At 42.3% G+C, this 13,607-nt stretch overlaps 2 protein-coding genes and 1 pseudogene across 3 annotated transcripts in view; 2 read left to right on the top strand and 1 right to left on the bottom strand.

Annotated features, from left to right (window-relative positions):
• The window catches only part of LOC126584439 (probable LRR receptor-like serine/threonine-protein kinase At4g36180), a 31,781-nt gene extending 28,865 nt beyond the window's left edge, over nt 1-2,916 (top strand). Inside the window, exons 3-5 of the mRNA XM_050248820.1 lie at nt 1,257-1,612; nt 2,192-2,467; nt 2,546-2,916. Of these exons, the coding sequence (XP_050104777.1) occupies nt 1,257-1,612; nt 2,192-2,467; nt 2,546-2,916 (1,003 nt within the window). The remainder of the gene's footprint in view (nt 1-1,256; nt 1,613-2,191; nt 2,468-2,545) is intronic.
• Nucleotides 1-9,660, bottom strand: part of LOC126585850 (uncharacterized) — an 88,904-nt gene extending 79,244 nt beyond the window's left edge. The window contains exons 1-2 of one of the 2 annotated variants that reach the window (XM_050250408.1): nt 8,401-9,660; nt 7,793-8,182 (exon numbers count right to left, since the gene is read on the bottom strand). The gene's annotated coding sequence lies outside the window, so the exon portion shown is untranslated. The remainder of the gene's footprint in view (nt 1-7,792; nt 8,183-8,400) is intronic. The other variant, XM_050250409.1, reaches the window with a different exon arrangement.
• A 3,172-nt stretch (nt 9,661-12,832) lies between these two features.
• LOC126585851 (MDIS1-interacting receptor like kinase 2-like) lies at nt 12,833-13,549 on the top strand (annotated as a pseudogene).
• Nucleotides 13,550-13,607: the final 58 nt, after the last annotated feature.

Here is a 13,607-nt window from a genome sequence, read left to right as displayed (position 1 = left end):
CTCGAGCCTGAAGACAAGGCTACTATCCTTACGAAGTTCACGAATCGTCGTTGTCGGATTCAGTCATAGTGATGGTATTCGTCAGAGTAAACTCACACCGAATCGACACCAAAGTCTAAGGGCACAAATACTTAAAGCGGATATAAGTCTTAATGGTGAACGTGGTTCGGCCGTCGGAATGCCGAACTCTAAATCCCACTTGAGAGTATCCAATCATAAAATAACTCGACGTGCAATGTGCCGAGCCCAGTAAACTGTAACACCTCACTTCGCCGAGAAGGCTAATGAGATGACCTCGACCAATAAGGATTCAGAAATCCTTCTCGACTGAGACTTGGATAGGTAACCAACCGTCCTTGCCGCAGTGCTGTTGATACCAACGGAAGATGCTGCGAGATCGGCTAATTCTACAGCGACAGAGCTATCTATGCCGACTAAAGATATCACCGGTTGCCTCCACAATGCTGTTGATACCAACGGAAGATGTGTTAGCGAAAAGAGAAAATAAAAATCTCAAAGTTGTTGAGAGAGTTTGGGTAGGGCAGTTGTGTGTTGAATTGGAAGGGTTTTCCGTTGCCATTGCATCTGTATTTATAGGACTGATGTACTTGCTTGGCACGGCCTGATTCTCAAGTAGAGTCATATTTCAAATTCCCATGTATCTGACGTGACTTGATCTTTAAAGGATTTGATATTTGGTGACGTGGCTTCACCACTTGCTTTCCTTCATCCATCTTCACGGCACCAACCCAAGAAATATGCATTAAAAACCTAGCCTACCTCATCATCACATCACCAAAAAGACCTATGTTCCTAGGCTTGCTTTAAATGAATATTAAATTCATTTTATCTCATAATTTCATCCCATCCATGCATCATGACTTTTCACACCTCTTCTACCATGCATGCATCTCACCAAACCAACTTGATCGATTCCGAGCTACATGCATAACAACATTTATCCACCATTTATCACCCACTTTTAAATGGATAATAATAATAAAATACTCCGATGCTCTAATCCACCACACATTTAAATTCTAAGAACCCCAAATTAAATTGAATTGTACTGCTCACTTTTGAAGATATAATTTGCACCTCATCTTGTACAAGAAAATATCAAGATAATTTACAAGATAATATCATGATTAAAACCACAATATATCCTCTAATTATCTTAACAATTCAGCCATCCAACGGTTGAGAACTATGTTTATCAACAGCCTTGATTGCACGGGCCGATAGTGTAAATTTAGGTCCAAACATAACCTGAGTATGAATCTTCTGGAAGGGAAAATACCTTCCTCTATAGGCCAACTCAGGGAGCTCCAGTACCTTGATCTTACAGACAATTCCAACTCTTTAGTCCATTCTGAACTTGGTCTTTGTACCAATCTCACCCACTTGTCCCTGTCTTCCAATAAACTCATTGGGAAACTGCCTTTGTCTTTGTTCAATCTGAACGACCTCGTTGGATTGGGTTTAGCTCATAATCTATTTACTGGTCCAATCCTTCCTGCTCTTGTCTCTAATTGGACTGAAGTGGTCTTTTTGCAACTTCAAAGCAATAGCTTCAGTGGAACCATTCAACCAGAAATTAGGCTGCTGACAAATCTGATAGATTTGGATCTTTCGGAAAACCAGCTGTCAGGGCCAGTTCCCAGCGATTTTGGCAAGTACATTAAGTTGAGATTTGTTAGCTTTTCAAGCAACAATCTCTCCGGAGAGTTTCCACCAGAGTTGTGCAATGGATTTGCTTTGCAGGATTTCAGAGCGAACCATAGCAACTTCACAGGGGCATTTCCTGAGTGCTTCAAAAATTGTTTGGCATTGGTGAGAGTACATCTTAAAGGGAAAAAATTATCGAAAACATAACAAATGCATGTGGCATTTATCCCAGTCTTGAACTTATTTCGCTTAACAACAACCAGTACGTTGTTCAGTTCTATCCCATCCGAGCTTGGGCAGTTGAGACAATTGGAGTATCTAAGGCTTGATAGGAACCGATTCACCGGAAACATTACAAATGCATTTGGTGTTCATCCCAGTCTTCGGTTCATTGATCTTAGTGACAACCAGTTTGTTGGTAGACTCTCACCCCAGTAGGGAAAATGCATAAGCATCACGGATATGCGTATGGGTAGAAATAAAATTTCTGGTCGAATCCCACCTGAGCTTGGGCAGTTGAGACAACTGAAGTATCTAAGCCTTGATTCCAATGAATTCAGCGGAGAATTGCCAGATGAAATGAGAGACCTATTCTGGTTATCCGCATTCAATCTGAGCAGAAATCACTTGACAGGAGATATTCCATGGACTCTAGGCAAATTAACTAAGTTTCAGTTGCTTGATTTGTCCAATAACCACTTGAAAGAAGTGATGCCATGGAGTCTAGTAAAACTGACTCAACTTCAGCAACTCGATTTGTTCGCTAACAACTTGACAGGAGAGATCCCATGGAGTTTACGTATGTTGTACTTCAAGCTTCTTACTTTGTCTAATAAAACTGACTCAACTTCAGCAACTCATCTGTTCGTCACCATAGGCTTAACAGGTTTGGTCTACTTGGATCTCAGCAGCAATTCACTATCAGGTGCAATACCATTAGAATTGCACATGCTCACAAGAATAGAGATTTTCAATGCCTCACGCAATCATCTCTCAGGTGAAATCCCATCAACATTAGCTGACATGTTTACTCTAAGTAGCTATGACTTTTCGTACAACAACTTGACAGGGCCATTCCCAACTTGTGGAATTTTCAGAGAGGCGCCAAAAAGTGCTTTTGTTGGTAACTATGGCTTGTGGAGTCATGCAGAATGTAAGTCCTCCAGTACAAATTCCAAAAGTAACAACAATTATTCAAAAAGTGCTAACAAGAATATGGTATCTGTTGTTAGAAATTTAATAAATTAAATATTAGTATTATTAATATTTAACATATTAAATGTTCAAGCGAATGAAAATTAAATTGGAAAAGTGATTTAGTCTTAAACTGCCTATATATTGCAGTATGCAACCAGTCAGCAATTGTTCCTTTTAATTTATTTTATTTTATTATGAAAATGGTCATTGAAAGGTTTGACCAGCAGATTTTCAAGGGTTATGTATGTTTGAACAAAGGTCACAACCTTTGTCATTTTGGAAACCGATGCAACTTTGAAAAATGTTGCATCTTTGTCTTATGGAAAATAACTCCGCCTATGTCTTACATGGCCGGTCCCAAGCCCGAATAAAGGAGGAGGGGGAGGGCGTCAGGTAGTCGACAGCCGGCACTCCATGATCACGTCGAATCCTTATGAAAATGAATCCAGAACAAAATCGCGCTAAAGCTAGGGCGTCACCCGTAAGTGGCGCGCTGTGTGGCCCGAGCACAGTGATAAGTGAGCAAGGGTCGCTGTATCTCCATCGGCACCCGGATGCAGTGTTAAATGAGCAAGGGGGCCATAGAAACTTCTTTTCGAACGACTCCACTCAAAGTTGTTTGGGAGCATATGCTCCTATCAACTTTACCCGGGACACACAAAAGAAGTACTTTGATCCTATTAGACGGGGGAGAGTGAAGAAGCTAGGACAGAAGGGTAGAGTTCAAGAGAGCAAAATGCGTTTAGGAACATGGAATATAGGAACCTTAACGGGAAAATCTATGGAAGTAGTGGAAGTTATGGTGAGGAGAAGGATAAATATTATGTGCCTACAAGAAACTAAGTGGGTTGGTAGTAAGGCAAAGGATCTAGAAAACTCAGGGTTTAAACTTTGGTATTCGGGCACAAATAGAACGAGAAACGGTGTTGGCATCATTGTGGACAAGACCTTGGTACAAGATGTTGTAGATGTCAAGAGGGTAGGAGATAGAATCATGGCAATCAAGATTGTAATAGGACAAGAACTTATCAATGTGATTAGTGCGTACGCACCTCAAGTAGGGTTGGATACGAGTTCGAAGGAGAAATTTTGGGAAGATCTTGGAGACTTGGTGCAAGGAATTGCTCAGACGGAGAAGTTATTTATAGGAGGAGATTTAAATGGACACGTGGGCAGGAAGACAGGCAACTATGGAGGTTTTCATGGTGGCCATGGTTTTGGGGAGAGAAACGAGGATGGGGAAGCTATCTTGGATTTTGCAATGGCATATGATCCCTTCTTAGCCAACACCTTCTTTAAAAAGAGAGAAGAACATGTGATCACCTACAAGAGTGGGTCGTCAAAAACACAAATAGATTTTCTTCTAATGAGGAAAGGGGATCGTATAACTTGTAAGGATTGCAAAGTTATACCAGGAGAGAGCGTGGCTAATCAACATCGCTTGTTGGTGATGGATGTACATATCAAAAGAGTAAGACAAAAGAACAAGACTTGGAAGTGCCCAAGGACTAGATGGTGGAATCTAAAAGAAGAAAAACAAGCCATTTTCAAAGAGAAGGTAATCACCCAATGTGTGTGGGATAGAGAGGGGGAAGCTAGCCAAATGTGGGATTCCATGGCTAGTTGTATCCGAAAAGTAGCAAAGGAGGTATTAGGAGAGTCTAAGGGTTTTGCCCCACACCAAAAGGAATCTTGGTGGTGGAATGAGGAGGTACAAACAAAGGTGAAGGCTAAGAAGGAATGTTGTAAAGCCTTATACAAGGAGAGGACCGATGAAAATGGTGAAAGGTATAGAAAAGCGAAGCAAGAGGCGAAGAAAGCTGTCAGAGAAGCTAAGTTAGCGGCTTACGACGATATGTATAAACGACTAGATACCAAAGAAGGAGAGTTGGATATCTATAAACTATCTAGAGCAAGGGAAAAGAAGACAAGGGACCTAAACCAAGTGAGGTGCATCAAGGATGAGGATGGAAAGGTTCTTGCTACAGAGAACGCGGTTAAAGACAGATGGAGAGGTTATTTTCATAATCTTTTCAATGAAGGACATGAAATGAGTGCTTCTTTAAGGGAGTTGAGTAACTCAGAAGAGTGTAGAAACTACTATTTTTATCGTCGAATCCGGAAGGAAGAAGTGGTTGTAGCTTTGAAGAAGATGAAGCATAAAAAAGCAATAGGCCCAGACGATATACCAATCGAAGTGTGGAAACTTTTGGGAGAGACAGGTATAACATGGCTCACTGACCTTTTCAATAGGATTTTGAAAACGAAGAAGATGCCAAATGAGTGGCGAACGAGCACTTTGGTGCCTATCTACAAGAATAAGGGCGACGTACAAAATTGCATGAACTATAGGGGTATTAAGCTAATGAGTCATACAATGAAGCTCTGGGAGAGAGTCATTGAGCATAGATTGAGGCAAGAGACACGGGTTTCGGACAACCAATTTGGGTTCATGCCAGGGCGCTCAACCATGGAGGCAATCTATCTCTTACGAAGATTGATGGAAATATATAGAGATGGGAAAAAGGATTTACACATGGTCTTTATAGATTTGGAAAAAGCGTATGATAGGGTCCCAAGAGACATTCTTTGGAGGATTTTAGAGAAGAAAGGAGTACGAGTAGCATATATCCAAGCTATAAAGGATATGTATGAAGGAGCAAAGACTGCCGTAAGAACTCATGAAGGACAAACCGAAAGCTTTCCCATAACTGTAGGATTACATCAAGGCTCATCCTTAAGTCCTTATCTTTTTGCGTTGGTAATGGATGAGTTAACAGGACATATTCAAGATGATATTCCTTGGTGTATGCTTTTCGCAGACGATATAGTGTTGATAGATGAAACTCAGGAAGGGGTAAATGCAAAGCTTAACCTTTGGAGAGAAGTGTTGGAATCTAAAGGTCTTCGCCTAAGCCGATCAAAGACAGAATATATGGAGTGCAAGTTCAGTGCAAATGGAGGCCAAAACGAGTTAGGGGTGAGGATCGGAGATCAAGAAATACCAAAGAGCGATCGTTTTCGTTACCTAGGATCTATCTTGCAAAAGAACGGAGAATTAGATGGAGATCTCAACCATAGAATACAAGCTGGATGGATGAAGTGGAAGAGTGCATCCGGCGTGTTGTGTGACCGCCGTATGCCACTGAAGCTCAAGGGAAAATTTTATAGGACGGCAATAAGGCCGGCGATGCTGTATGGCACAGAATGTTGGGCGGTGAAACATCAACACGTACACAAAATGGGTGTAGCGGAGATGAGGATGCTTCGTTGGATGTGTGGGCACACGAGAAAGGATAAGATTAGGAATGAGGATATCCGGGGTAAAGTAGGAGTAGCCGAAATTGAAGGAAAGATGAGAGAAAATCGGTTACGGTGGTTTGGACATGTGCAAAGAAGGCCTACTGACGCTCCGATTAGAAGATGCGACTATGGGACAGAGGTTCAGGGCCGAAGGGGTAGAGGAAGACCTAGGAAAACTTTGGAAGAGACTCTAAGAAAAGACTTAGAGTACTTGGATCTAACGAAGGACATGACACAGGATCGAGCACAATGGCGTTCTAAGATTCATATAGCCGATCCCAATCAGTGACTTGGATTTTCCAAGTCTCCAACCGAGAAGTTTTCCTCACTCGGAAAATTAAGGGAACACTACCCCAACCTACATGCTCCACTCAGAAAGCTTCAACATACAAGCTTCAACAAAAGAAAATTCAAAGAACTTAGCGAAGAAGGCTTTGGTGTATTTAACACAATACGTTGAAATGAAGGAAAGCTTATTTATTGATATCCCCGATAAGCTACAAATATGTACATATACATGAGTCAAAATAAACACACAAGAGGGAGCCTTCACAAAGGTTGCTTAGGAGAAGTCTCAGCAGTCGGTAGAGCCCCAGAAAGAGAAGGCACCGGAGGGAGATCATTTGGAGCCTCAGTACTGGACAGAACCCTAGAAGGAGGAGGCATCAGAGGTTGATCATTTGGAGCTTCATTACGCGGTACAGCCCCAGAAGACGAAGGCAATAAATGCCTTTGGAACAAACCCACAAATCTCTGATGATCAAGTAAAACCTGACAATCAATTTCCTTCATCTGGTCAAGCTTCCTCTTCATGTTTGTAGCATAGTCATGTGCGAGCCGGTGCAATTGTTTATTCTCATGCTTGAGCCCTCTAATCTCCTGTTTGAGACTCATCACTTCAGCCGCCAATGATTCAACTTGGCGGGTTCGAGCAAATAGGCGTTGGGCCATATTAGACACAGAACCTGCACACTGAACACTGAGAGCCAGCGAATCCTTAACAGCTAACTCGTCAGACCGTTTGGAAAGTAGTCTGTTATCTTTGGGAGTGAGAAGGTTTCTGGCCACCACCGCAGCGGTCATATCATTCTTCATCACGGAATCCCCAACGGTAAGAGGACCAGTTGGGGAGACGAAGGATGGGCGCCATATGTTGTCTGGAGAAGGCGGGGCTGCCTCTTCAACAAGGTTCAAGTCAAAACGACGGTCGGAGGGGCCAGACATTTTCAAAGGTGTTGAAGAGAGAAGAGGTCGGACAAATCAAGATCTTAGAAGTGCAAGAATGAAGCTTCTACTGGTGGAGATTCAAGTGTGCTTTGGAACTTAATGCCAGCCCCTATAAAAATCTGCACTCGACGGAGCTTCAGAAATCGAAGAGGCGCCTGCTCAGAAATCGAAGAGGCGTTTGCTTTCTCAAAAGTTGGGCTGCTTAGAGATCACGAGGGTTGATCTCAGAAATCGAAGAGGCGTTTGCTTTCTGAAAAGTTGGGCTGCTCAAAGACCACGAAGGCCGATCTCAGAAATCGAAGAGGCGCTCGCTTTCTCAAAAGCTGGGCTCCCCAGAGACCACGAGGGCCGATCTCAGAAATCGAAGAGGCACCTACTTTTCCAGCCTTGTCAGCACCTGTCACACGCACACTCAACTTTGCGGAAATTATGGGCATTCTGTCAAAGACTTCTGGGGAAGTAGAAAACACATGAATCTTACTGTTCAATCACCCACTTCCCACATGCAACAATAGCTCATGGGTACCACAGATAACTTTGCCAAAGTTCTCTGCCAAAGTTGAGCACGTGAAGCTTGCAGCTCCCACTACATCGCTCTGACCAAGAAGGGTAAAAGAATAGCAAAGAAACAACACTAACAAAGTTTAGACCCATAAATTTTGAAGGTCTAGCTACCATATTATTACCCACAAGGGTAAAGGAACAGTACCACTGCTGGATAATTGGAAAGTCCCTGTGTGTCAACCTCTGTGCTTCGTGGCAAGGTAGACTAGCAAACATGCCCAACCTTTACTCACATTCGAGAAAACACTCCCAATAAGATTGCTTGCTCCAAAATCGAAGAGGCACCGTCCTCCGAATCTAAAGAGCCAGACTCCCAACATGACTACTTTCTTAAAAATTGAAGAGAGGGTAAAGGAACAGTACCATTGCTGGATAATTGGAAAGTCCCTGTGTGTCAACCTCTGTGCTTCGTGGCAAGGTAGACTAGCAAACATGCCCAACCTTTACTCACATTCGAGAAAACACTCCCAACAAGATTGCTTGCTCCAAAATCGAAGAGGCACCGCCCTCCGAATCTCGAGAGCCACTCTCCCAACATGATTACTTTCTCAAAAATTGAAGACACTGCTCCCCGAATCTCGAGAGCCAGACCCCTAGCATGATTGCTTTCTCAAAAATCGATGAGGCATCGTTCTCCGAATCAATCGAAGAGGCGCTCGCTTTCTCAAAAGCTGGGCTGCTCAGAGACCACGAGGGCCGATCTCAGAAATCGAAGAGGCACCTACTTTTCTAGCCTTGTCAGCACCTGTCACACGCACACTCAGCTTTGCAGAAATTATGGGCATTCTGTCGAAGACTTCTGGTGAAGTAGAAAGCACATGAATCTTACTGTTCAATCACCCACTTCCCACACGCAACAATAACTCATGGGTACCACAGATAACTTTGCCAAAGTTCTCTGCCAAAGTTGAGCACGTGAAGCTTGCAGCTCCCACTACATCGCTCTGACCAAGAAAGGTAAAAGAATAGCAAAGAAACAGCACTAACAAAGTTTAGACACATAAATTTTGAAGGTCTAGCTACCATATTATTACCCACAAGGGTAAAGGAACAGTACCACTGCTGGATAATTGGAAAGTCCCTGTGTGTCAACCTCTGTGCTTCGTGGCAAGGTAGACTAGCAAACATGCCCAACCTTTACTCACATTCGAGAAAACACTCCCAACAAGATTGCTTGCTCCAAAATCGAAGAGGCACCGCCCTCCGAATCTCGAGAGCCAGACTCCCAACATGATTACTTCCTCAAAAATCGAAAAGACACTGCTCTCCGAATCTCGAGAGTCAGACCCCCATCATGATTGCTTTCTCAAAAATCGAAGAGGCATCGTTCTCCGAATCTCGGGAGCCAGATACCACAGACCACTTTTTCAAAGTGCTCTGACAGAGTTAAAACATGTGAAACTGGCAGCTCCCACTACCGTGCTATGACCAAGCAGGGTAAAGGAATAGCATTACTACTTGTTGTTAGGGAGACTCCTATATATGTCGACCTCCATCCCCAACGGACAGGCAGACCTGCAAAAATGCTCAACCCTTCATCATATCTGAGAGGGCACTCCCAACGAAGCCTTTCGAAATATTCAGCTTTCTTTCCCCCCGATAATACCTCTGCAAACAAGCTATACTAGAGCAAGAATATCTCATATCATCAGGGTTAAAAGCAAGAGTATCCCATATCATGCTTTTTCCCTGTCTTTTCTTTTGGCCTTGTTTTTACCTGCAAGACAAGGAGAAAGAGAGCAATCAGTCAGCACTTGGAATCAAGCTTCCAGCCAGGAACTGACTGCCTGGAACCCCTTACCTGATTACTTACCTGGCATTGCTCTCGAGTACTCATCTTCAACATCTTATGTTTCCAGGGAAGATTCCGCATCTGCTTGAGGAACAGATAGGGCAAGTGCGAAGGATACAAGGAAGCATGTGGAGACAAGTGTAACAGCACACGTGCCGATACATCCATTACTCTGTCAAAAGCAAAAGTATCCCATATCAGCAGGGTGGAACGTACTCTAGATTTGATGGACTTGTTTTGACCCTCAAATTCTTCAGTCGGCCTTATACTATGGAGGAAACCAGAAAACCCTCCAGCTCAGTTCAAGAATAAGCCTGTGGAAAGTTACTTCTTCAAAAGCAAAAGTATCTCATATCATCTCTTCTCATTTTTCTTCTCTTTATCCTTCATGCTGCTGCAAGATGGGGAGAAGGTGAACAATCAGTCGAAGCTCTGATTGCTTACCTTGTCTGTCACCTCTTTCAGCAGACCCCCTAGCTCGGCGACTTGGGGGACTCCTACTACATGGTTTGTATCGCGCTTGACCAAGCCTGAAACTACAAGTAAGCTTCAAGTGAAATTGATACATTACCTTGTGCATCTCCACCAGTTAAAGATACCACCCCTGGATGGAGGAAGAGTACTTCCAGAGAAGATGCCACATCTACCTATGAGACAGATAAGGCAAGTCAAGACGACACCACACTCCGATACTTAGAAGTTTCGTGATTACGAGATCATTCTCCCACAATATTTCCTAATGTCATTTGTACTAAATCATTCACTTGTACTCACTAAAGGAGAGCTTGAACCTATGTACTTGTGTAAACCCTTCACAATTAATGAGAACTCTTCTATTCCGTGGACGTAGCCAATCTGGGTGAACCACGTACATCTTGTGTTTGCTTTCCTATCTCTATCCATTTATATACTTATCCACACTAATGACCGGAGCAATCTAGCGAAGATCACAAAAAGCGACCGTTTTCGCTACCTAGGATCTATCTTGCAAGAGAACGGAGAATTAGATGGAGATCTCAACCATAGAATACGAGCTGGATGGAAAGAGTGTATCCGGCGTGTTGTGTGACCGTCGTAGGCCACTGAAGCTCAAGGGAAAATTTTATAGGACGGCAATAAGGCCAGCGATGTTGTATGGCACAGAATGTTGGGTGGTGAAGCATCAACACGTACACAAAATGGGTGTAGCGGAGATGAGGATGCTTCGTGGGATGTGTGGGCACACGAGAAAGGATAAGATTGGGAATGAGGATATCCGAGGTAAAGTAGGAGTAGCCGAAATTGTAGGAAAGATGAGAGAAAATCGGCTCCGGTGATTTGGACATGTGCAAAGAAGGCCGACTGACGCTCCGGTTCGAAGATGTGACTACGGGACAGAGGTTCAGGGCCGAAGGGGTAGAGGAAGACCTAGGAAAACTTTGGAAGAGACTCTAAGAAAAGACTTAGAGTACTTGGATCTAAGGGAGGACATGACACAAAACCGAGCGCAATGGCGTTCTAGGATTCATATAGCCGACCCCACTTAGTGGGAAAAGGCTTTGTTGTTGTTGTTCTTGTTGTTTGTCTTATGGAAAATCAGACGCAACTTTTATGTTTCAGTTGCAGATGCAATTTTGAATAAGGGTTGCGTCCTTTGCTTTTTGGAAGCAGACGCAACCTTTGAAAATGGGGAATGTCAAAGCCTATAAATAGACTACCAAGTCAAGCATTTTAGACATAGTTTTGCATCCAGAAATCAACTAGAAATTAAAGTAGTTTAGTGTCTGATAAAGAGAGAGTTTTAAACACTTTTGGTTCGCTGTTCTTTGTGGATTGGAGTGCTACTTCTGCAAAGAGAAAGATCGTTGTATTCTGGGAGACATTTTCCAACGCAAACCTTGAGGCACCGTTGAGGGGCAATCTTGTCTTAAGGCTATAGAATCAAATTCTAGCCTCGATCTCTTAAGGTTCTTCTATTCCTTGTTCTTCTTGCATTTGTAGAGATTTTATTATGTATTATTTAATAATTTATAATAAAATATATAGCAATTTTTCCATAACTTTTTTCAACATCTGTTATCCTTTATTCCTTTTGGGGTTTCATATTGGTTGCAATAGCCATTGCTTTCTTTCTTATGTTTCGGAAGAGGTCCAAGATCCGGCGGTAATCAAAACTTCTCAAAACTTTGAGAGTTTTGTATCAATGATATTGCAAGGGGAAGAAAAATTTACATTTGCGGAAGTTGTGAAGGCTGTAGATGACTTTCATGAGAAGTACTGCATTGGCAAATAAGGGTTTGGAAAGATTTACAAGGCAGAGCTCGAATCAGGCCAAGTTGTTGCAGTTAAGAGGCTTAACATGTCAGACTCTAATGACATTCTAGCAATCAATCTCCAAAGTTTTTTAAGAATGAAATCAGTACTTTGACAAATATCCGTCATCGCAACATCGTTAAGTTGTATGCCTGTTTGGTATTCTATTTAAATTTTTTTATCATTTCTCAAAACATTTCTTAAGAACATTTATTGAAAACAATTTTCTTTAAGATTTAAAATTTTTAAATCTTACGACTTAAACTACACAAAGAGATCTAAAAAGAGGGGATCTCAGGAGAGAGAGAAAGAGGAGAGAGGAGGAAAGAAAGTAAGAGATGATTGAAGGAAAGAGAAAGAAGAGAGAGGATCAGACGAGATAAAGAGGAAGCTGAGTGAGAGAAATAACCGAGAGAATGAAGAGAGCGGATTGGAGGAGAGACGAAAAAGGTAAAAAGAAAAAAGAGGAGAGAAAGAAGAAAAGAGAAAGATAGATTTCGAGTGAGAGGGGAGGAGGGAGAGAAAAGAAAGGAGTGAGTTTAAGTTTAAAAACTCTAAAAACTCACTTTTTATGTTTTAGAGAATAGACTATATTTTTGAGTTAGTCTTGAGTTTAGTTTTTGAAAATAGTCCTACCAAACAAGTTTTTAAGGCTTAAAACTTGAAAATTATTTTTGAGTTTAAAAGGTTAGATTCAAGTAGAGTACCAAACATGCTTCTGTTCAAGGAGGGGCTGCATCTTCTTGCTTTATGAATATTTAGAGAGAGGAAGCCTTAGTAAAGAATTGTATGGAGTTGGAGGAGTTACTGAGCTTGGCTAGGGTTCAAGAGTCAAAATGTGTGAGGGTTGGCTCATGCACTTGCTTACCTGCATCATGACTGCTCACCACCAATTGTGCATTGTGATGTTACCGTCAACAATGTATTGCTTGAGCAGGATTTCAATCCCCGACTCTCAGATTTTGGAACAGCAAGACTGTTGAGGATGGATTCATCCAATTGGACCAACATTTTTGGTTCGCTAGGCTACATGGCACTAGGTAATATAAAAATTTAATGTTCTGTAATTTTTTTTGGCCGATCTTTTGGTGATTGAGATATGTGTAGAGGTGACATATTTTTTCTTTATGGGCAGAGCTCGCATATACTATGCAGGTCACATATAAGTGTGATGTTTATAGTTTTGGAGTGGTAGCACTAGAAGTCATGTTGGGAAGGCACCCCAGGGACAAGCTAGAGTCCCAACTATCGAAATCATCAACGTCAATGAATGAAAATGCAGAGCTGCTTTTGAAAGATGTGTTAGATCAATGACCGGAGCCTCCAAGCAATGAATTGGCAAAGGCAGTGGTGCTTGTAATGAGTATAGCGTTGGCTTGTATACGTACACGTCCTGCGCTGCGTCCGACAATGCTTTCTGTGGCACAAAATCTGTCAGCTCAAAGTCTTACTTGCCTTCCTGAACCATTTGGTATGCTTACCATCAACAAGCTATTGGCCCTATAAAAATCGAAGAAAATAGGGAACATATAGCTCCAACTTCACATTAGAATTCTTACTACGT

The sequence above is a fragment of the Malus sylvestris genome, chromosome 10 (assembly GCF_916048215.2).
Source record: "Malus sylvestris chromosome 10, drMalSylv7.2, whole genome shotgun sequence".
NCBI lineage: Eukaryota > Viridiplantae > Streptophyta > Magnoliopsida > Rosales > Rosaceae > Malus > Malus sylvestris.
Note: the sequence above shows the minus strand (reverse complement) of the source record. Positions and strands in the feature narration are given on the sequence as shown.